Source organism: Coturnix japonica, chromosome 11 (genome assembly GCF_001577835.2).
Source record: "Coturnix japonica isolate 7356 chromosome 11, Coturnix japonica 2.1, whole genome shotgun sequence".
Lineage (NCBI taxonomy): Eukaryota > Metazoa > Chordata > Aves > Galliformes > Phasianidae > Coturnix > Coturnix japonica.
Genome location: NC_029526.1, coordinates 2322962 through 2348069, shown reverse-complemented (window position 1 = coordinate 2348069; position 25108 = coordinate 2322962). Strand labels below are relative to the sequence as shown.

Genomic DNA, 25108 nt, shown 5'->3' with positions numbered 1-25108 from the left:
GTTACTTAATAGCAAACTAAAAACCACAGCAGCAGCCTTCTTCCAGTGCATTCTACAAGCTCTTGAGAAAATGTTTATGACTGTTCCCCAATGAAGTCATCTGCAACACGTAAGAATTGTTACAGGTCAGCCGAACCTGCACTTGTATGTTGTTGTCCCAGTATGACTGACTTCAATTGAACCTCAAACTATTCTTGACAATACATTGTCCCAGTATGACTGACTGACTTCAACTGAACCTCAAACTATTCTTGAGAAGGAGGGAGAAGGCTTCCTAAGCTGTTTTAAGGCCTAATATTTGTTTCAGGAAAAAGACAACTGTCTTGCTTCATAGATAGTGAAGAAAGAGCCTATCAGTGTTGTGTAATGCAATTTTTGTGCTTCTTTTTCAACTAAAATCACGTTTAAACAACAGTCAGGATTCCTACCAATGCAGAACAATGTAGGAGGGTAAATCTGTTGTGCCAAGGAGCTCTAGAAATCTTCAGACTACAGACAGAAGAATTACTAGGAGAAAAATCTTTGCAGCCTCCTTAAGAAAACCTTTATTTTCTAATGATGCTTGAAAATGGACATGTGTGGTGTTCTGAAAGTGAACCTGATGGAATCTTAATACTTGTGGCAAACTACTAAAACATACCACTTTAATCTTCCTAAGTCCATCATGCCAGTGTATATGTCTGGTTCATAGGCATTAATTCTCCTTCTTGATTCCTTCCTGGACTCAGGAATGAGTTCAAACTTGTGAGAATGAATGTAACTTGTTTAAAAAGCAGAACACCTGAGCTAGTCTACGATGTTTAGTTGTGTAGGGGAAAAGAGACATCACAGATCCTATTATAGTATTTTCCAAAGAAAGAACAATTGGGGAATTCAGGAAGGGATGTTACAGCAATGTCTGCAGGAAAAAATGAAATGAGCAGCAGATGTTGTCTGTACGTTCAGTAATGAGGAAGATGACTAAAGCAAACCACTGCAGCACACCAAAGTATTATTTTTTCTGATAACAGGCATATAATTAAATATTTAATCTTCCCTTTTGACTATGAGACTTTTGATAATGTCCATATTCTACTACTCTCATTTCCATTAAGGTGAGACTCTGCATCCCAGGGTAGTTTTTACTGCTGCAAATTCAACTGCAAAAGCTAGGGTGGCTAGTAAAACCTTGTGAGGCAGTAGAACTTAAAACAGCATGTTTCTGAAAGTCCTGAATGGTGAAGGTTTTGTTAATGTACTCTGAACTTGATAAATTTGTCAACGAAACACAGTAATAACAAAGAAAGTATTGACACGGGTCTCTGCCCACAGTGTAGACCTGTGCCAACATCTTGGTCACCTTCACATCTTTCTTTTAAAATCACCCCAGTTGTAGGCAGTTGATAATGAAGATTTTTATTATGTTAATCATTTATTTTGTGTATTCCTTCTCCAATTCTGCATTATCCTTATTTGATATGAGCGTGCATCCTTGGGATAAAGTTGCTTTTCTAGTAGCGTGTCTAGCACAGTGCAATCACGCTTGGGGAGATCTGAGCCAATACAAACACTACTTAAATGCTAACGATCAGAGGCAAACAGGGAATTCTGTTCAGTCACATAAAAGGTGTTTAAGTAAATAGGAGGTTTCTGGAAAGGATCATTTATTTTAAATAACTAGTCTGCAAACTCATATTCAATTCACCATTTTTGTCAAGCTGCCAGTCTGAGCCCTCAAAGAGTCTTAAATAAAGATAATGGTACTGATATTCTCCCTTTTTCGGTGCTTAATCTAGTTTAATTCTGCTATTTGTTTGCAAAGAAGTAAAGAATACTTTGAATACTGATCATACACATCAAAAAGAATTCTCTATGGTGGTAAAAAAGTGGTCATTGGAACATCTATTTTTTCTCATATAAAGGTGATAAAGGCGTGCTACTGCTTTCACAAATAGTTTCAATTCTAACAACTTTCCTTTTCATGTCCAGACAGCTTTTGATATGAGGCATGTGAAGGAAGCGGTGTATAGTATTGTACCTTTTCCAAAAATAAGATTGCTGGCCCTTCACTGTCAGTTCAGACTTGTAGTTGGCTCTGATATTTATTATATTTTCCTTGAATTATGACAAGTAGAATTCTGCTGTGTGAGTGTACAAGACCATGGTCCCAAATTGTTACTCTGTAAATATCCTGCTGTCAAGTCATTCTTTGTAGAGACAGAGGAGAACTACTCTTCCGAGAACTCTCTACTCAGAAATACCTTGCATTGACTTATTTGCAGAGCATCATCTAATTGGAAAGAAACGTTAAGAGGCTTTGCAGATGGTCTTGGTTCCTCTTATTTCTTAGTGTCAAAGGAACCAGCATACAGTGTGAAAGCACAAACTTGCTGTTAGTATTTAAACAACCTTATAAAGACAAGGAGCTTTGTTTGCTTTGTTTTCCAATGTTAATAGTACTGACCTCCAAAAGGAAGAAACAAAAAAGCAGCACTTCTAACAGTACTTGATTCATCAACTGAGAGACTGTTATCTGAAGAGCCAGGGCTTGCACAGAAGGAATAGCAATTATGTGCTTAGCAGGCTTTTCCTGGAGAAAAATAAGAGGAGAAGGTGAGGATACTCCCAACTGTTTGAAGAGTGCAGGGATTCATAGCAGGAATATCAAGACTTGTCTGAATTGAGTACAGAGATATCTGTGTGCTACCATGAGAAGAATTAATAAAATAAGGGCCACAAACACGACACATTTGATAATCAAGGACATAAAGAATGACACGCTGTTAAACACTGAGGAATGAGGTGATCAGATTGAGATCAAAAGGCCTGTGCTCTCAGAGGCTTACAGCAGAAATGGCTTATCGGCAGAAATGCTACCCTCTGACAATAGGATGATGGCAACAAGGTTACAGTAAGTCATAGGTGCCATTCCTCTTTCTGTTAGCTCAGTAGTAGAAAAAAGTATTCATAAAGATACTTCAAAAAGAAGAAACAAATACAGCAGGCAGTGAGCTTGGTCAGCCTTTAGAGGTTGAAATAAAAAGCTAAGACAAAACAAATAAACAAAAGCACAACAAAATAACTGCATTCCTACAGGGCACAGCAAATTTGTTCAAAAACTGCCTCTGCTGCAACCCAAGGGAAGCCAAGAGGGGGAAGAGAGGATTTGACAGGTGGCATTATTTGAACCTCGTATTACAGCACAAGTGATCTTGGCCTGACTACTTAGACGTGCATTTTGGTGCTTTGGACTGAACATAATAATATGAGAGAAGGACAGAAGGACCAAGTGATTGAAATCAGCTTTCCTTAAATACTGCTCTACCTTTCCTTAAGGTTTTGCACTGCATTTTGTAACATTTAATTCCTACACCATGATCAGTGTTGCAACCAGCATTACAGTCTGTCATACATACACACCCTGTAGTTTGTTTTAGTAGGAGGTCATTTCAAGTCACCACTTGTGCGGTGACTAAGCACCTGTCTCAGGGACAGACCAAGGCCTCTGCTTGTATTGCATGTTGTCATCTCTTCCCTTAGCACAAATATAACAGGTGTGGCAGCTGCCAGGAAGAGCACGATCCTAGATTTAGACTCGGCTTTAGCTTCCTCGAGTGATTCGTTGCATTTTCTTCCTCTGTCTTATTTCAGGAGGAAGGATGTGTCCTTCTCATTCCATGTTAATGCCACACCATCCCCAACCCCACCCCATTTTTCTCAATTCCAGTCAATAGGCTGTTTGTCTGTTTTTCGTGTGCATCTTTTTGGTGCCTCTTTTTGCAGCAGATACAAATGTTGGATGCTGATCAACAACGCAAGAACCGCTTCATTTTTCTACCATATAATGCATGCAGCTGGTTGAATGACACAAGAAAAGTAGTTTCCTACACTGCATTTCTACATTCTACATCTACAGGTTTCTGGTATCTCCCACTGATTTCTTGGTTTGTGATACTGATCACATCAGTACATAAACCATTCAAGACAGGCATATTTCAGTTTAGCATCACACTGGGGAATGCAAAAAGGTCTGAAGCAGACTGTGGTGCCCTTGTTGCAAATAGACCCCAGCAGCTTTTCCCTGAGCAGGAAGCAATAACACCTAGCTCAGGACATGGAGTGGATGTTTGAGTGAAGCAAGGCAGCTTCATCTTGTTCATTCCCAGGATCACGGTTGGCTATGAGTGATCACAGTGATTCTGGGCACCATTTTTCTGCCCTCTGTTCAGTTTCTGTTTCTATGGGCACCCTTGCTCCTCTGCACAACCACCAGTAACCAACATGCACCTCACTCTGAGTGGGCAGCTTCCACTAACTGCTGTTGACCAAGCACAAAGACTGACATCCTTCTAGCTTTAAAACCCAGTAATTACAAGTCTACCTGCTCTTGTTATACGTGTGAACTGTCTAATGGTTTTGAGTGTTGCCAAATTTCAGGCCTCAATGATACCGTGAACCAATTAGCTGCTGCATTAGCCAGGCATTGCCTGAAGCACTGCACTGCCCATGAGCTTTTATACTGGCACTCATCCCGCGACTCTGCAACGAGAATAGCCACAGCCATCCTAAGGTTTATTTGTTTTTCCTCAATCCATGCAGACCGCACCCCTCCTGCGCTATGTTTATGTATAAATCTGACACGAAACGCCCCTTACTGCACCCCTAGGAGCCACCACGACAACACAAGCGCGCACACAGAGGCATGAAGCTGACGCACGGCCCCGCAGCCGTCGGTCGGGAGCTGCGGGGCCGTCGTGGGGCCGCTCCTCGCTACCAGCGCAACCGGAGGAGCGGCAGCTCAGCTCGGCAGTGCCCACTTGGTTCTGCGCTCGGCTGGTGACGCCTGCTGGGGCGGGGCGGCTGCGGCCGGGGCGGGGAGAGCCCTTTTCAGGCCGGGCCGGGCGGCGGGGCCGCACTCCGGCGGCGGCACCGACGGAGCGACGGGTAAAGGAGTCGAGACAGCTGCGTGGTTATGCGCTGGGGCGATGGTGCCGCCGGCCGGCGCTAGGCTACTCCCGCACCCGGGCAGGAGCCCCCTCCTCAGCATCCTTCTCCTGCTGCTCTGCTCCGGCGCTGGGTGCCTGCCGCGCCGCCGGCCCGCGGGGCCGCCCGTAGTGCTGGGTAAGAGCCGGGCGGGGGCACGGCACGGGGCGGGTGCGGAGCAGAGCAGTGCCCGGTTGGGCGCCGTGGGGCACAGCGGGCTCGGGAGGCACCGGGTGTCCCTGTCCTGCGGGGGGGTCCGTGGGCAGGGTGGGGAGCGGCGGCTGAAAACAACAGCTCGGCTCACAGCGATGCGCAATGAGCGTTACCGGCCTGTGCTGCCGTCCGGGAACACCCGGTAATTCACGGCAAATACACAAGATCTATGTGTCTAATCGGTCCTGCGGAGTTAAACCTTAGCAGCTCTCTGTGTCCATGGATAAGCATCGTAAATAAATTAGGGCTGTTTGAACAAGTTGTCTGCTGCAGCTGTAGTCCCTGAGCAGTCCCATGTCCTGGTCAGGTGCATTTGGTGACATTAATGTGAGTGGTCAGACCTGTAACCACGTTCTGCGTGCTTTGTGCTCTCATTGCATGAATAACAGTGATGATAAAGATAGAAGAAAATGGTAAGAAAATAGGAAAACATGCTGTTAGCATAAGGCTCTGTACATATACAACTGTTCAGGTTCTGTTGTTGACTGTGTTACTGCTGCTACAAACTTCTGTCAGGGAAGAGTAACTGCTGACCAAGAACTTCTTTAAAAGGTGCTGTGTGTTTGCCAGGCACGCTGTGTGTGAGCTCACAGCAGCGGTAGATGGCTGAGCAAGCTGAGAGAATGTAGATTCGGAAGAAGAATCAGGAAAGGATTTCCTCGAGGCTGGGACTGAAATGTGAGCAGTTCTCTGAGTGCTGTCCCTGAAGGCTGGAAGCAGCCTTTTATCCCATCTCTCCGCTGCGTAATGCTGGGTTTAGCAATAAGCCTTGGTGCTTACTTTGGTGGCAAGCTTCTTCCTGACAGAGGTGAGAGTGTTTTTGTTGCTGATCCAATATTCAGCTCTAGCTATGAAGGGATCAGAGAAGATTTAGAAGCAATTGGGATAAGGGGATACTGAATATAGCAGCATGAAGTTACTACTGATGAATGAATTGTAAGCTTATACATTACTTAAGATTGGTCTTAAAAGCAGTGACCGATCTATGTGTTCATACGAGAAATTCTGGCTAGTGCTGTGTGATTGAGTACAGATACTTCAGTGAGTGGATTAAAAAACAGATTTTCTTGCTGTTAAGAGTGAGCTTTTATCACACAGTACCTAGCCTAAGTTACCTAACCTGCATCTTCTATTCCTCTGTGTCTTAAAAAATGCTCTTCTCTGCCACCTGGTCCTGGCCTGTCCAGAAAGCGAAGCTTCAGCGTTTCCAACCAGTATCATTTCTTTTAGGCTTCTCTGTATTTGAGGAGAGTAGGCACTCTTAGGCAGGGACCTGCTATAACTTGCTACTGCAAAATGCATGAAGTTTTTGATGCATACAAATTAAGGTCTTTGTAAAAACAAACAGCAAACACCTGCACCAGGAGCTTAGTTTCAATTGGACATGATACAGCAAGTGAAGGTCAAGCAAATAAAGGAGGAGAAGGAGTGACTGTCGGTCATGTTTCCATCTTGATTCTAGTTTGCTTTTCACGACCTTTTCTTCACCTTTCTCGTGTCTGTGACATGTTATGTTGAGATAAGCTTTTTAGGAATTACTGTGATGAGGATGGTAGAAAGGTTTAAGAGAAATCATTTTTAGGGAGGCATTCTAAGTGCTGGCTTAACAGGTGTTTGGGACAGGGGTGAAAAACGCACACTGTGCTAGAGAGCCAAACGCAGAGGAAGCTGATGTACCTGCAGGCTGTGTTATGTGGGCAGCACAGGCCTGAGGTGTTTCTGAAGTCACTGTGAGATGGGTATGTGGAGTTGATCCTCTCAGTTTACCAGGCTGGCATCTAGACCCTCAGTTCCTCACATGCCTTCAGTTTTATGCATAACTTGTAGTAAATGTGGTCTCATGATCTGAGTAATTCCTTCTTGGTCTGCTTGGGTGTTTTGAACTCTTCTAAGCAGAAAAGGGAGTAGAAGTTTTGTCTTACTCTGTGGCAAGTCAGCCATCTGATCTTATGGCCTAAAAGAAGGCAGGAATGCTGTTCAAAGGAATGTTGTCAACATAATGATTGTTTCATAAATATTTTAGACCGGTGTTGGTCATAAGACCCAGTGCAACTTGTTCTCAACATTTTCCTGTAATGACCCCACTTGCAGCTGCAACCTGTGCTTACTCAAGTAATGGAGAAGGAATTAGAACCACAGCTTGTAAATATGGGTCACTGTTTTTATATGGGTAATGTTTTACTCTCCAGGCAATGTTAAATTTAAAAACAACAACACCAAGCATCTGTGAGCCTCTCTAATCTGAAAGCAGACAAGCTGTTCGGATATAACCTTGTAACAACTGGCTGTAGCTACTGAGATATTAGTTCCTGAATTGCCAACAGATCTCAGATGTGTAGAGCTACCTAACTAGCCAAAGCGAGCTTCTGTGAAATAGCTAAGCCAAGTTAATAGCTCATTAGTGCTCTCCCTGCTTTCATTGTACGAAGTTACTGGTCATTTTGTAGTCATCTGTCTGCTACAGCGCTAGAGAACTAACAAACATGCTGAGGAAGAAGTAAGCAATTTTGCAGTTTAACTGCCTTAATGGAAAAGGAGCTGGTACAAGGCATGTGGGCAGCAGCAATGCTGTTTGGATTGGTAAATGCTGGCTTGCACACCATCAAATGGTGCCTGAATAGCAGGAGCTGATGTCTGCAGAGCGTGTTTGTGCATATGAAAGTAGAACACGGACCAAACTGATCTAAGTAGAAAGCAAAATACTCTAGGGCAATTGCTTGTTTTCTCTCTGAGATTTAAATAAAGCATTGAAGGTTATTCACATGGTAGTGCAATAGAGAATAAACATGATAAAAGTCAAAACCTTACTTCCAGAGTCTTGTTTGAAAGCTCAGTATCCAAGACAACACTGACTAAAATCTGAGGTGACAGTCTTAGAGTCCTTCCCTCAGGTGTTTCAGGGAACATGGGGCTACTTGGCATGAAAATAATTCGGGTATGTTTTTCCTCTGACTTTGTATTCTTCCAGGACAATATTCATACAGGGAAATGGGAAAGAAACAAGATAAACTACCTGACACCTCTGCTCTATTGACAGTATCGATCTCAAAAAATAAACAAACCCAAAAACCCGACAACCAAACCTGTGTGCAAGTGCTTCTAGAGACCTGCTTCATGTTTACTGCACAATTAGAATCAATCTTGCACTCTTCTTATCAGTTCAGTTATATACTTAACACACTTCTAATAAGAAATATTTCTTCCATTTTCCTATTAGGAAATTCTCACCTCGTTTTCTCATATAGTATGCAGTGATGGTAGATGGCTTATCTTACACCTTATCAATTTTGGGGGCCAATAACCTGTCCTTATAAGATCAGCAGTGGATTCACTGAACTCTTTACCTTTTAGAGCTGACTATATCAATGTTCTGATACCTTCTGCAAACAATTCGTTAGGTACTTGGCTAAAGTTTTCTAGAAAGATGCCTAAATGAAGTGTGTTAATAATTGATTTACATGCAAAAGAGGTTTATCTGAATTCCTGCTGACTGCTAATTGAGGAGTGTGTGTTTGTGTGGTCAGCTGGCTGGATGTCAGCAGTGATTTAACTGTTTATGCCTCATGTGATCTGAGGTATCTAGAAGTATCATGTGAGATCTTGTTTGCTTTCTTGTTCCTAATTTTAAACACGGGCCCTTTCTACAGCACTATGTTGCTGACTCTATAAGCAACTGAGACATTCAACCTAAAGAGAAGCAGTCAGTGTTTTGAATAACTTTTCAGGAGAATGTGGTTTGGTTTGGTTTGGAGGAGGGCAACATCTAGAACTAAAAGCATGGCAGTTATTTGAGGGACGTCTTAACCCATGAGAAATATTTGATAGCTGATTTTTATCCAAAGGCATTTGCACTTCAGATAAATGCCAGAACAATATACCAGTCAGTGGATTATTAGCCCTACAGACAGACTTAATATTTTTCAGTTATTATTCAGGTACTATTTTTCCCCAAATTTTCCAGAGGGGTATTCAAGCAAGTTGTTTCCTAGACTGCAGTTTGCTTATAGCTTTCTAATGGGAACTGTCAATCAGTCACTAACTCTTCAGTACAGGTATCTGTATATCCTAAAGCTAATTGTTTTAATTCTGAATTTGGAGAAGTTGTAGCTTCTTCTAGGCTCTCAAATCTGTACATATGCTTTCTATAAAGCTTAATCAATGAAAATGCATTCCAGAAGGAGACATAATGGTAATATTAGTGCAGTTCAGGCAAACAAAAAAGCAACACAAAAATGAGACTTTGTAATATTAAAGTGAACTGGGTTTGTCAGTGTATCAGGATGGGTTCTGTTGGGATTCGTCGTACTGAAAAGCAGGATATGCAGAAAGAGATCATCAAATCTGATGGAATTGCTTTGTTTCCAAGTGTAGCAGTTCATTAGTTAACACATACACTTCACTGTTGCAATCTAAGGACAGCGGGTACTGTTAGAGATCTTCTCTTGGGCGCTTGATTTTTAACTTGTGGTGATGTATTTTGTAGGATTTCACTTCTAGTTGTTTTGTAAATGTATGGAGTCAGTCTGCAGGCTTTAAAAAGCAAGGTACTCCTGTCATATCTTTGTAAGAAGACCTAGAAACTGTAGGTACTGGTAGATGTGGGGATGAGGAGAAAACCTGCTTTGCCTGCAGGAATTTTGTGTATGGACTAAAAGCAGAGAGAAATGTCCTTTTTCTACTGCTTGCAAATTCTATCACAAAAAATGCAAAAAAGGTGAGTCCTTATCCCACAGAATTCATCTTCAGTGTGATCTTTTCTAACCTGTTACTTATCAAAAAGTGATTAAGTAGCTCTTCAGCTGAAATGTAAATCATTAACACCCTTAAGTTGCATGGGGAGAGGACTGGAGATCTTGCGTGCTTGTTTACATAATTTGGAAAATCAAAATTTGTACTTTGTTCCCTATAGCTTCATCACAAATTCTTTTTAGCTTGCAGCATATATATTTGAAAATAACCCACCACTTGTGAGCTTACAGTGATCAGATGCTTCACTGTCAATATGAATATGTAAACATGATAAAGACACTGGGGTTAATACCTGCTTTATAAACAGACCATACCTTTTCATGACACTTGAATTGCAGTATTATATCTTTGTGCCAGTGCAACCCGTCTCTTAGCTTTTGTTAAGCATTACATAGAAGTACCACTTTTGTTAACCAACTTTTGTTGACATCCCTTGAGTTAAAAACTGGGATGTGATGTTTCTCATTTTTTTCTACTGGATGCATGAATGCAGCCTCTTTCTTTGAAGCTTAAGGATAAAATATGTTGACCAAATTAATCTTGCAGTTAATCTAAAATCACTCCTATAAGTCCAAGGGAGACCGTATGCAGTTTCCTGCTTTCAATGTTCTTGTTTATAGTATATTTATAATAATCTTCAGAGTTGGGAGCCTTCCTACTCCAAGCAGGTGTGCTCATGACTAAGTGCTGTTTGGAAACGTCATCTTCTTAAAATTCTAAATGTTATTGCAGGTGCTTATCTAAGCTTTTGAAATATCTTTGCTGGAAGAATTTGATTTTTACTGAAACAAATGAGTTCCACGGTAAAACAAAATATCACCTGTATAATTTGCTTTGCTTTGGACCTGAACACAAAATCTCAACCTGTTTTGTCCTTGGCAGCTCTGCTGCTGGAGCTGGTCAGCCATGAATGATTGATATAAATAGAATTACATGCCGTTCTTCCTGTAATTGAGAGTGCTGATACAGCAGCCAGAACAGGCACAAGATTGTGGAACAAGCTGTTGCCTTATAGTTCTACAAGCAGTAACTAAACAGCTTTTTCTGAGGTTACACGACTGAACTTCAGTAAACTTCTTCTAGAGTGTGATGCAATGCTATAATCTTCCTTATTAAGCTTTCCAGTATATCAGCGTCCTTGAAATATGACCTAAAATAAACTGTGGTCAGCTACTGGACCTTTCAGCATTTCACTTAAGGCTAAAGAAATAAAAACACTAAAAACCTAATGAAAAGGTGGGGTAGGCAATGGAGGAGTCCTGAGGTATATCTTCTGTGGTGGGGTGCAGCCTGGGTGGCTGAAGGTGGGAGGACTATTATCTCTGAGCATTGTGGTGCTGCATATAAAGACTGCAGTGATACAATTTGTTTGTCATACTCTTACATTTTAGTGTAATCTTTTCATATTTTTCAGTTCCAGGGGACTTAGGCAATCAGTTGGAAGCAAAATTAGATAAGCCATCAGTAGTGCACTATCTCTGCTCTAAGAAGACTGACAGTTACTTTACGCTGTGGCTGAACTTAGAATTGCTCCTGCCTGTCATCATTGACTGTTGGATTGACAATATCAGGTAAGACTGCATCTGTTGCTCTTTGTATTTATCTCTTTCCCTTAAGACTGATACAGCTGGTACACTGCTTCCACCTTAAACTTTCATATTCACGACCAGTGAGAAATGACTAGCGAGTTCTGCTAGGCGGACTAACAAGCTGAACTGGAGGATGTGGCTTTTGCAACTGTGTGGTAGCTTGCCATCAGTGATAAAAATCAGACTCTTAGTTTCCTCCACCTCCCTCTGCCACCAGTTACTATGTGCTGGTTTGGGCACTTAGCAGACTTCCGTAGACTTATCTAAAGTGGAACGTTTTCTGCTTTGAGTTACTGAAGTTTTGATGAGGTAAGTGGGAAGGAGGAGGTACAGTGAATAGCACAGAGAGGAGAGACTGGAGGAATAAGAGCTTGTACTTCCCTTGGCAGTCATTAGGAAGCAATTTCCATGGGCAGCTGAGATGTGTGGAGTCCTTTAAGTGCAGTTTGGAAGTCTTTCCTTAATTATTTTGTTATACAAATTTAGTCAATGCTCCTGGACTACATTATTATAAAAACTGTAAATAACTTTAAGAAAACAATTTTTAGCATGTGCAATTAAAAAATGCTGTACCTGCATGTTATATTGGTTGAATGTATTCAGCTTAGTGGCAGTTGAATTTTAACCTATCTTTACAGACTTTCACAGTCTTTAATAATGTAGTTATGAATTTGACAAACTTATAGCACACAAAAGACACTGACATGAGACTGGAATCCTAAATCTCCTTCTCTTTTTTGGGGTGATAGTGAATATCACAGCATAGCAACTAACAATTTTAAAAAATCCTTCAATAATGAAATTAATTGCTCTAACTTTTTGTAGTATGGGCAGTGTAGCAGTGCCTCCTCAAAAATGCTGTTTTGCTCCTCCTGGTTAGGCAAAATCCCCTGCAAATCTTTCCTGGTTTATGAACAACCATAATGAGTATATGAGAAAAGCAGGATGTGAAAAACATGAATACTTCAAAGAGTAGCATATGAACACATTCAAGAATGCAGTGACGTGAATGTGTTTCAACATGGCTGGGAAAATTCAGGAGTCAAAGCATGTCTCTGATTGGCTGTGTCTAGGATTGATAAGTGTACTTGTTGGAGGTCCCAGGTTGCATGCATTGCAGTATTGACTATGACATGAAAGGATGCATTTCTTTTATTAAGATATATAGCATAAATTGATCTAGATGCTGCTTTTCTGCTTAGTCTGTGTGCCTTGACCTATGTGCAAGTAATATTTTTGCAATAAGCAATTGTTTTTCTGTAATGGGAAACCATTCCATGTTACTCATTTTCCAATTTGAACTGTGTGTGGCTTCAAAGTAATTTTTGATCCCAGCCTTTTCTGAGTAATGCTATGTATTGAGCAAATCTTTGCCTGTAGCTTTCCGAGTACCAAAAACATATGGACCCAAATATATTTTGTAATATAAACAGAATGCTGGAGGGATATGCCGCTTGGTTTCCTGGCTGAAAATATTTTAGATTATCTGTGTTCCTTCTGTTAAAAGTAGCATCTTGTAGCTTTCATAACTAGCTTTCATCACATAACTATGCGCGTATAGAAAATGGACTCTATGTTGCTAATTAGTAGCAGCTTAGCGTTTTCTGTTGAAAGAATGAACAGATTGATCAAATAAAGTAACCAAGGGTGGGGGTGGAGAGGGGGGGGGGGTTGAGGCGGATGGGAGAAGAATGGTAATTAAAGACCTTCAAATTTGTGGGCTGCTGTAAAATGGATCTTAAGTTTTAAATTCCATTTCTTACAACCTGCAGTGTGTGGAGGGGAAGGGGATGTAATAATTCCTCTGCTTTACTTTGTGTGTGTGTGTGTAATTATTTGAGTATCAATTCAGATTGTAAGACCTCCATCTGGGGATAAGAGCCAGTACTCAGGAACTGCAGTTGTATTGATAAGGCATTAAAACAACTAAGCAAAACCCCAAACCCTCCATGATGTTCCTATTTCAAGAGGATTTTTCAAATACTCACAGAACATTTCATACTTCTCTTTCCTGAGATACCAGTTCTTATCAGTCAAGAAATTTCAAGGGCTTCCTTAGTACCTCATGGGGTCTCTTTAAACAGACATAAATTATTTTTAAGTAGGGGACTTTGTCTAATAACTGATTTCTAGAAGTATGTCTTCTAATGCCACACCTCCATTTTTACATTCTTAACAACTTTCTCCATTCTGTGGCTTGATGCACAATGAAATGGTGTAGAACTGTACTAAGTAGCTTGTACTGTTCTAAAACTGAAACCCAGCCATAATGCTATAAGCCCTGTTTTACAAGGAAGATAAGTCTTCTGCATGCAAGGCATAAAAACTAAGTAAAATAGCTGTGTTATGACTACTTAGCCACCAGACTACTTATGTTTGGTTTATTTACTTCTTGGTAATAGCACTTAAAGCTTTTGTTACTGCACTCAGAATGTACAGCCCAATACAGATAAAAGCTGTCATGTGGTAATATGATGTTTCATGTTATGTCTCTTCTCCACCAGGCTGGTATATAATAGAACAAGCAAAGTAACGGAACCACCAGATGGAGTGGATATCAGAGTCCCAGGTTTTGGGCAGACATTTTCCTTGGAATTCCTTGATCCAAGTAAAAGGAGCGTTGGTATGTAGCAGCTGTGTCTGAAATCTTTGTCACTTGTAGGATTTTATGGTATGTCCTTTAATTTGAAATCACATTTCTGTAGCTTGTTGCATAGAGTTCTGTTTGCAAGTAGAAATAGTTTTTGCAGTAGAGTAGCATGTTGCTCACTTTGCTTTTCAGTCTTTTTGTTGTACATCATTTTGTCTCTTGTTTAGTCTGATGAATTGAGATAAGAAAACTGCTCAGTCTTGTGTGAGATTGAGGGCCTCTGTATGAAACTTACATAGGTGTGTTCAAGTCACTTCAGAAAGTGGGATGGATGCAGTAGAAAGTCCTGTGACTTAAGCTTGGCAAGCAAAATACCAAATACAAGCACTGTTTCTGCCTAGTTCTGAGCAGTGTTATTTGGTGTCAAGTATGAGTTAAAGGATTTGGATGGAAATAGGATCATAGAATGGCTTGGCTTGGAAAGTACCTTAAGGAAAATCTAGCTCCAACTGCTCATCTCTCTTGTTGGCGTGTCAGAATATTTACACAGTTAAATTTGTGCTGCAAAATATTTCTGTGTCATTTTGTTTGCACGGTTCTTAGTGTTGCGTTTTACGTCAGGGACTATATAAGCAATCAAGACTAACAAATGAGGCATTGTTCAAAATGTTAAAATGGCTGTGATAATCAAGATGTTTTGATGCTTCACTTATGCTATTACTAGATCCATTTTAACTGTAATACTTGCATCCTATGTTTCAAAACCTGTAATATATACTTAGATTCTTACAGCCAGTCTGTGTTTCCGTTTTTGCTACAGAAGCCTCCCATCTCTGTCCATCCTAACTGATGAATAGATAAATGATTCTGAGTGGTTCTAGAATTTTGCCCTTTGATACACTTCAAGCTTTTATTGCTCAATTCATTTGAATGTTGGCAAAATCAGGGATAATCTTTACAGATGTATTACATGCCATAACTGAAACTGATCTGCAATCAAAGGCCATGACTCTATGGTATTTCTTAGTGTTTTTTAAACAGTTCAGTGGTCAGACATAGAAGGGGTATTTTTTTTTTCCCCCAATAATGCTGTGTTTAGTAAGTTTTGTTGTGGATTGATAAGTCAGCAGTTAAGAAGTTTTAATTTTTGGAGACGGTTAGCATAACTCATTTTGCTTAATATGCAGGATCCTAGATTGTCAGATTTGTAAGATTAGGGCTTTAATGTCTGTATATATGGAATCAGGTGTAATGAATCCAGGCTTCTTTTCATAATGCTAATCTTTTCATTGTTTTTCTTTTATCTGATGTCTCCAGGCAGTTACTTCTATATGCTGGTACAGAGTTTAGTAGACTGGGGCTACAAACGTGATGAAGATGTGAGAGGAGCACCTTATGACTGGCGAAAGGCACCAAGTAAATAATGTCTTGTTTGTACAAAACTTTCTTGACACTTCCAGTAAGCAGATAGTTTTGGGTCTCTTTCCCCCATCCCAGCTATACAACTTCATTAAAACACCAATTTTGAGTTAGCTGTTGAGGACTGGGTATCCCTAAACCCACATAAAAGCTCTGTGGTAGGATTTCTTTCAGCTTGTGAGCTTATACTGAAGAAATAGTATATCTATTATTAATAACAATATTCTAGTATCAAGTTTGCCTTGGGGAAAAAAATGAAGCATGTAGTCCTGGCATCCAGGAATGCTGCTTGAAGAAAATCGACAATGTGGACTTTTGCTATTGATGCGACTACTTCAAAGTCATAATGCAGTTGTTACACTGAATTGGTATCTTATTACAGGGCTACGGAAATGGGTTTTTTATTGATTTTTTTTTTTCTTTACTTTTTTTTAAAGCTCATTTAATTATATGTAATAGAGATGGAGCATATTGTGCCAGGAGGAATCTGCTGGAATTCTCACTTAAGTTAACCTTGCTTATAGCAATTATCTACAACATAAGCTGGTAACTGGTTTATGTACCCTTTATAAGAATAATCTAGTAAGTTTTATTTCATCAACTCAGGAGTCTTTCTGGACCTGTTAACTTTATATCATTTTTTTTTTTAGGCAAAAAAGCAGCTCCTAGGGAATGTGGATGGATTTTTGTGGGAGAACAGTTAGTGTTCCATCAACATGGGACATTTCTGAGGAAAATTTGGGCTTAAATTTATTTTTAAAGATGAGAGAAATTGGAGTATCTTTTTCAAATATACTTGCTTCAGAGAAGTAGGAAATGAATGAATGATGTGTTAAAGACTCACTGTTTCATAAACCAGTGATGTAAAGAAGCATTGTTTGGGTTTTTGTTTTTGATTCTTCAGAGTATAACCTTGTAAAGAATTGTGCCAAAGGACAATATCAACCATTAGTGATTATAACCATGTAATGTGTATTTTCCATTTAGATGAGAATAGAGATTATTTTGTGGCCCTTCGCAAGATGATAGAATTGATGTATGAGCAGTATGGAAGTCCTGTTGTCTTAATTGCCCACAGCATGGGTAATATGTACACCCTGTACTTCCTCAATCATCAGACTCAGGAATGGAAAGACAAATACATAAAAGACTACGTGTCATTAGGTGCTCCATGGGGAGGAGTGGCCAAAACTCTCCGTGTGCTGGCTTCAGGTATGTAATTTGAGGGTTTGCAATGTGCTTTATTAATAGTGCACGATACTAAATGTGGATGATACTAAAAATGGAGGCTGAGAGTTGAAGATAATATGAAGTTAAAAATAGTATTCTTTAAGTGACCGCGCCTGAATGTTTCACACTCTTTTTACCTGACTGTCTTGTTCATGGAATTGGACAAAGCCTTTATATCCTCTAATGATTAGCTGTGTGCTTCCTCTTGATCTCTCCTAACTTCTTTACAGCAGATGACACAAGCTGCTGTTTGGCCTGGTGCCTTCTATTTCTGTCACTTCTGCCTTCAGCACGATTGTTCTCTGTTCAGTGTTGCTTATCCAGCACTAACTGCAGTTCGTTCAATAGTTCCCTTTGATTAAATATCACACAGCTGCCTGAGATGAACATAAAGGGAAACTTACAGATGCAATGATGAAGTGGTGTGCTGCCCACAGCACAGATGCCTGCCTGCTGAACTTCAAGATTTGCAGAAAAAGGAAATGGATCTTTGAGCTCTTAAGTTTAGAATACTGGATATGCCCTTGACTTTAATATGGGAGAGTATGTTTCACCAAGTAACTCTACTAACGGAAACTTGTTTACCGCATGATGTAGATCATGTAATACCATAATTATTTCATGGCAAACCTGTATTTTGTACTTTGCCACCTAAGCTTTGTTGTCTGAATTATGGATTGCTTCTGATTTATTAGCTTTGGTCTTCCTTCCCAAACAAAGCTGACATCACGAACTGGACTTCATTAAAATGCAGGGCATGTGGCAATTGCCAGCCATGCATGGACAGATCAGAAGAATGCTTTGCTTAGCAAAGGAATTTGATTCTGAATAGGAGTGCACAACTCAGTTAATGAAAAGTCCAAAAACTTAAACTGAGTGTTTGTACAGATTTATACATTATTAATTGAATTGCAGTGCTTATAACAGTTCTACTGCTAGTAGTAAGGTCATTCTTTTCGCTCCCTGGCAAACACATGCAAAATTCAATGATTCTTTTCTCTGGTTGCCAGCTTGGGATGCTAACTATGTTTTTTCTTTAGACCTATTATTTCATACAGTACGATGTCAATGCCTGCTGACTGACGTGTGTTATTTACCATATGGTACTTTTCTCCTGAAGTGCAGAAGTACAGGACTTAAGTATTGATGAGCTGTTCTGAAAGAAAAAGCTGGAAGAGGGTCAGGTTTTGTACTTATTATTCTACAGGAATTAAGTAAACTTGCTACAGATTTCCCTACTTTTTTTTTTTTTTTCTTTTTCAGGCCTTGTTTGGTTTTTGTTGTTTTGATGAGAACTTGCAAATAGTGTTTGTTAACTTTGAGTGTGCACAATTAAGTATTTGTACAGCACAGTAATGTGAAACAAATTTTTAGGATGTTTTTCATTTTTGCTGTGAGTTTCATCTTTAGCCATTTCATAGGATTATGCTTGTGATGTCTCCATGTCCTTCTAGAAATGGTAGTGAAGACTGAACTGTATGTGAGGTCTTTTTGCTTGAACCAATAGTGCCACCTTATGGAGCTGGAAAATACAGTTTGGTGCTATTTCAGGAACAGTGACTTTGGTTTTGATATTTCAGTTTTTGTAGTGTAGTTGATCTGAATTACTGCCTAATAACAAAATAATCTGCCAGCAATTGCAGTTATGGAGAATAAGTCTGATCAGCCAGTTACCATGAAAAAGAAAAACTCTCAGTCTAAAATAACTCCATCAATATATATACTATGTATTAAATGGCTTTGTCTTATATGGAGAAAGACAAGAGGAATGGTTAAAATCTGAAGGAACTTGGATATAAAGTGTAACATATTCACGTGATTAATTTGAGCCATCTCTGGAACCAAGTGCCAAGGAAAATGGACAGTCTTTAATCTGCAGAATATCTTGTTCTTAATTTTTTGGTCAAACTGTAGTTATGTATTAAGTCTAAACTGGGTAAAATATTCAACTTTGTTTACTAAGTATATGGAAATATAAGACATTTATTGCTCATAATGTTTAGCTCTCTAGATTTAGACTGAAAGGTCTTAAAGCTTGACCAGGTGAAAACTTTTCTCAAGTGTAGTAGTTACTAACTGGGCCTTGAAGTATTGTTGTTTTCCAAGGCAAGATACAGTTCAGATTATCAGAGCTGCTAGAAAACAGTAGTGCTACAGTGTTACAGAAAACCTATATTTTGAGAAATACAAGTGTTTCAGCAGTTGTCTTGAACTGCTGACTGCAAGGGAAAATGCTGGTATCAGTGATATGCCATGCACTCCCCCAGATGCTAAGAAGTATCAACTCTTTGCTAGCTGTAGAACACAGAGTTCTTACTGGATAGTACACAGCAGAGACAAATTCTTGCTTATTTCTTATCCTTTTTAGATAACTACTACAAGAATGTCCTGTTTTTCCTCAATTGTAGACATGTACACCCTCTGTAAAGCAATCTACTAGGACATGTTAAAATGCTCTGTGCCAAGTGGCAGAAAAATTACTGTATGATTAATAGCTATTCTGAATGAAATAATACTTCTCTGCTTGTTTTGAATTTGCAAACCTGAAAATGTTTTTGTTTAGCCCATAAGACCTCTGCATGAGTTACTACAGGCCTAAGAATAGTAATGTTTCTTTTCTTTCAGTAAAACCATGGTCTACATGTAGAATTGTCACAGAACATAATTCTAGAATAACATTTGAAATAAAACTTGCAATTGGTATAATTCCTAGGAAATGCTGATTTCTTACATGATTAATACAGGAAGTATTTTGTCTTTTCTAAATGAGTCTATTAGAAAGGAAGCAGTACTCTTGGTAGGTCTGTCAGGCATTTATCCACTAAGTTTTATGTAAACTTCTAAGTTATCAGAAATTATTCTGCAGAAGTTGACCACTAAGGTGGTCATAAGTGAGAAGCTTCTCAAACTTTCACTGTAAGCAAAAAAGAATAATTACTCATGTTGCCACTGAGTGGTACTAATTGCTGCTGCTCACAAGATCCATGCATTGTTTTGTGTATAATAAAATTCTTCCTTTTTTAAGGTGACAACAATAGAATACCAGTCATCAGTTCACTCAAGATTCGAGACCAGCAGAGATCAGCTGTTTCCACAAATTGGATGCTCCCCTACAACTACACGTGGCCTGCAGACAAGGTCTTTGTAAGCACACCTACTGCTAACTACACCCTGCGGGACTACAGGAAATTCTATAGGGACATTGACTTTGAAGATGGCTGGCTCATGAGACAAGACACTGAACCCTTGGTCTACCAGATGATACCACCTGGTGTACGCATACACTGTCTTTATGGTACTGGTGTGGAAACACCTGATTCCTTCCATTACGAAAGCTTTCCTGACAAAGAGCCCAAGATTATTTACAGTGATGGGGATGGTACAGTGAACTTACAGAGTGCCTTGCAATGTCAAAAATGGGTGGACATGCAGAAACAGGAAGTGGTGATATTTGAGCTTTCAGGAAATGAACACATTCAAATGCTATCCAATGATACTACTATTTCATATGTGAAAAAGCTGCTTTTTAATTTGTGATATGTTGTGTTGACAGTTGTTTTCCTCACCTGTGATGCCTTCCCTTAAATATGGGAGAATGCCTTTTGATCTGTTGATACTTAGATATTTGAATTATTTATTTTGTTTTGTTTTTTTAAAAACTACGTTCAAGGAGTTGGTTGGTGTCCTAAATAGTTGTTTGTCTCTGATTTGTGTCCATGAAGATTCATAGTATTTTCATATTCTAAGAACTTGCTCAAATATGAGTTTTGTTGCCTCCAGTGTTGTCCAGTATTCACAGACTTCCATTTAGAGACTGTGCAGCCCCATGCACGTACTTTATGATTTTTTTTGTGGTCTTTGAAGGGTTTGGAGTGGGAGGGCTGGGAAGCATTGCAATCTGACTCCCATAAAACAAGGGAAGGATATTAACAATTTAAGAAACCCATGCAAATTCTTTTCAAAGGATTTTCTGTATTCTGATCCCACAGCCCATTAACTTAGTTTTCAAATGTATATATCTACCAGGTAAAATGGGTGTGAGGTCTGTCTGGTACTGTTACTATCTTTTTTGTCATATCCACCCTTGCTTTTGTTAAGGTTTTTCTGGGGGGAACAATGGTGTCTGAATTATTTTAAGCTTATTTTAGGTACCATATAGCTTTAAAAAAGAACAGTTAGCTTATTGAAAGCCTGATGACTTAAAATCTGGAGCTTAAGGGATTTTCACACTGCTTTATTTTTTTTACGAGGGGAAAGAAGCTGAACTGTGGTCAGTGCTCTGCAATGCCCTTCCTCTTCTGTGTAGAGTAGCATGTAAATTAAAGCTGGTAGAGCTGAATACTGGCAAACAATGCATACAGTGCAGGATTGCAATTTTGGGTGAAAAATAATCATCTAAAGTAGAAATGGATGCTGAGTATTCATGAAAAATGAAGTAACCTTCCTGAACTGGGGCAGGGAGTGGAAACCAGTGTAATTCAGTATGAAATATAAACCTCATTGTCAGTCAAGTAATTAACTTCTAATTCATTTACCGGTTAAGTAGTGATTGCATTTTCAGGAAGTTGAGATACACTGTTCCTTAAATGTGTAGATAATCAAACAAGTAACAGTTAAATTCCCACAGTACTGTGTTTTCAATGCTTAGAAAAACATGTTTCGGCTTTGAACTCCACAGAAGTAATAACCTAAGGGCCATGGCATGTACAACCATGGGAGAAATAATTTCACTAGGAGATTCTCTTTTGCTTGCTACAAAACCAGGCATGCAGTTAGAATGGACTTTTTCAGAAGAGACCTTTCAATGCTTTCTAAATGCTGGGTCCTCCAGGAAAAAATGGCTTAATCTCCAAAACTCATTGGAAATACTGAGAATTCATTTACTTAAGAATATGAAGTTCTCTGAAAGGTAAAATTATAACTATTTTGGTGAAATCCTTGCGGCCATCAGATGTAAAACTAATATTTTTAAATGATGGGTTTGAACTCCTGTTGTAGAATGCAAATACTTTAGCACAGGAGGTAGCCTTAAAGTTTCAAACTGTAATTCAGAATTCATTTATAAGTCTAAAAAAAAAAGAAAAGTCAAGCTAGAAACCTAAATAAGCTCAATATCTTCCTAGGTTTGTAATTGCTTATTTAGCTTTGCTTTTTCACTGCATCTTGGAAATGAGGGTGAAGATGCATTTTCCTGATGTTTAAAAAGGAATTGTCATGTCATCGGTTGCCCACTTCAGCACCTATATTGTCTGCACTTTCCTAGAGAATAACCATGCTGTCCCAAGCCACTTGTAACTGGTTACTGCTGAAATGAAGAGGGTTGCAAGGAAAGCACACAAGTCCTTTAGCTGAGTGTTCTATGTTATGCAGGGCTGTCAGTTGTGTGTTCCAAGACTGCTCAAAGACAAAGCTCTTCCTGTGGTCTGACTTTTTTTTTTATATATATATAAATTGCTACACTACTGGCTTGTAACAGAAAGAAATTACTGACAACAGCCTTTCAGCAACCTTTCTTGCTGAAGAAGAATGCCTGTCAATAGACACTCAAATGAGTAGAGTTGAAAGCTTAACTGGGGGCTGCCAGCATGGGCATGAAGGGCTGAAAGCTGAGAAAAGTGTAAGCAAACATTTCTTAACCTGATCTGGAGAATGTTTCTAAGCTTCATTTAGATCCGTATCACTTTAGTTAGTTGCATTCTCAGTCTCAGACAGTGAGTTTTGCACGAAGATCCAAAGGAGGTTGTTTCAAAAGATGCTTATTAAAATTTTAGTACTTTTGGGAGGCACAAAAAGAAACATTCTTCTCTGATTTTGGGGATCTTGTGCTGTTTGACATCAGTTAGCTGCATCTCTTAACTGATGGTTTGTGAACAATTAATCTACATTTATCTTTAGCTGTCCATGAGGAGATAAGCCCAATAGTCTGTGTTTAAATAAACTTCTGTCTGCTTTCCTGATTAAAAGTAAGTTTTTTCAGGTCTTTGTAACAAAACAAAACACACATTCTCAGACAACATGGTTTTACAGTATGTGATAGGGCAAGTACAGTCAGTGCTTCTGGTGAGAGTCTGACCTGATAATTTCACAGACTATAGTTTCATTTTACATCTACAGCTTGAGATTTTTTTATTTTTTTTTCCTACTAAACCATCTTCAGCCTCTTCAGTTTCAGTTTCTTGCAAATCAGGATGGAGTTTTCATTGTCAAGGGAAATGCAGCAAGTTCATTATTCTGGTTACTGAAACTGAATGGCTCAACTCAGCCCTTTGAAAAGTGCTTACCAGGTAACTGAGGCATTCCTTTGAAAGGCAAGAGTATTTAGCATTATTTTACAGGCCTGTCAGAGCCATAGTATTTAAGCATTATAGAATTTTGTGGGGAATTAGTGTTCTAAGGCCTTATATCCTTAAGGAAAGATGGGCAGGCGCCAATTACTCACAAGGAGTAACTCAGGTGCTTTGCCATGCTGCATAGTTGACATCTTTGAATTTACTGACACGTCTTTGTTGTACCTGACATGTGGATCATATCTCTTTCTGTAACTTTCACTTGGTTTTATTCTTCCAGAATGTTTTTAGAAACCAAAAGCAGTCTTGAGGACCAAATATGTTTCATTTAGACTACATGTACAGAAAATGCTGGAGGGGCTTTTATCATAATACTTCTGAAGAGGCTCAGAGTCACTGTGTGATTCTGTTTAAAAACAGAAAGCTTCAATAACTAGCAATAATTGCAAAGGACTTGCAGACCAAAGGAAGGAATGTTTGGTATTAAGGTAGTTCTTGGAACACAGTGTGTTCAAGGCCCTCTTAAATTCAGGGAATGTTTGGCAAAGACTTTGCTGCTCTACATTTAACAGTATTTTGTACGGAACGTATATTCTGAGACCTAGCATTTTATATGCCCTTTTTGTGTATGAATGCAGTTGATAGATTTTGAATATTTTATTGTCATACTTTGATAACATAATAAAGTTGATCTAACAGAACTTGTAATGTTGTGAATGGTGTCTCGCCTCTCAGATGCAATGTCAGCTTAAGAAACCCTGGGCAAAAAAACTGAAGTGTCTCATTTTCTCACAATTGTTTTTTAGTTAATTCCTCAAATGAATCTGTCTTTAGATGTTATTCCTTTCCCCTTTTACTACACTAGAAACTCTCCTGTTCATAAAGCTATGAGGCAGAGATTACTCAAGTCATTTTTTGCTTTCTTTGCTGCTTGTTTTGCATGCAGAAAGCTCTCAGAGTGCTCCACGCTTGTGTACAGGTAATTGTTTTGAAGCTGGGATATTTAATTCTTGATTCAACATTCTTCAGGCAAAAGTAAAATGCAATATGAGCTGAGGAAATCCAAGATTCATATACAATATTTTACTCAAAATATTGGTGTTCAGATGGCATTAATTGTTTGTCAATGTTCAGGCTGCTTGGCTTTTGCAGCTAAATAGAATCTCCCAATACTACCATCCCTTCCTGCTCATGGAACTGGTGACCACTAGTTCTGTGTGAAATAATCTGACAAGGCCCATTCATTTAAGGGTTAACTCTTGAATTCTCAAACAGTTGAATTCCCTCAGAGCCAGCAGACTTGGAAGCAAGAAACAAACAGTGCTATCACATCAGCACTTGGAGAACTTCTTCAGGTTGTAGTTAGTGTTACCCGCTCAACCCTATCTTACCACTTGAAGTACTGTTTGCACTTTGTGAGCGCTTAAAGGTGCTTGATGAAGATGAGTGTTGCTCTCAGCTATGTGCTCAGAATGTAATCTTTGTTATTTTTAGAGCAATCTGAGTACTGGACTAAATCCTTAAATTTAGGTTTTAACCCAGGAGTCCATGGCATATTACAGTTATTTGTGTTATGCTTTGAGCAGATCGTGACCATCAGTTTCACTTTTCTCCTGCCACCTGTTGATCAAGGCTATTCTAACTCAGTGTTTGTGCTTTTCTTCAGAACATACTATTATATCCAGACACTCAAAAAAAATCACAAATTCCTCAACTCTTCCAGCTGTATGTAGTTATGAAGCTTGCTTGCAAAGACTGCATTTGTAACAAAAGAAAATGGCATATTGTCAAGGGGCAATGACTTTTGAGCTCTCTGTATTTGTTCATTTAAGGCTTTTGTTTTACTGTAAGGGCTTAGAAATACAATGGATTTGAATTTGGGGGAAAGGAATTACCAAACACTCAGCAACAGCGCGATTGTGAGGCTGTAACTGCTTCAATGAGTTCTCATGGATGTTTTCAGTAAAACACTTCTACTCTGCATGGAAATACCTGGGATTAGAATTCAGACATCAGCAATGGTATCCAGAATTGCAGCCTCCCTCCTGGGATACTCTGATGCTTGTATT

At 39.3% G+C, this 25108-nt stretch overlaps 1 protein-coding gene across 2 annotated transcripts; it reads left to right on the top strand.

The window, feature by feature from the left end:
• The first annotated feature begins 4857 nt into the window (after positions 1–4857).
• PLA2G15 (phospholipase A2 group XV) lies at positions 4858–23740 on the top strand. 2 transcript variants are annotated; one of them, XM_015873556.2, is made up of 6 exons: positions 4858–5100; positions 11339–11495; positions 14018–14136; positions 15421–15519; positions 16510–16734; positions 19778–23740. In XM_015873556.2, the coding sequence occupies exons 1-6, from the start codon at positions 4965–4967 to the stop codon at positions 20287–20289; spliced, it is 1248 nt and encodes a 415-aa protein (XP_015729042.1). In that variant the 5' UTR covers positions 4858–4964; the 3' UTR covers positions 20290–23740. The 2 variants fall into 2 exon arrangements, with proteins under 2 accessions (XP_015729042.1, XP_015729043.1); XM_015873557.2 differs by lacking the exon at positions 4858–5100 and adding an exon at positions 5874–5983.
• Positions 23741–25108: the final 1368 nt, after the last annotated feature.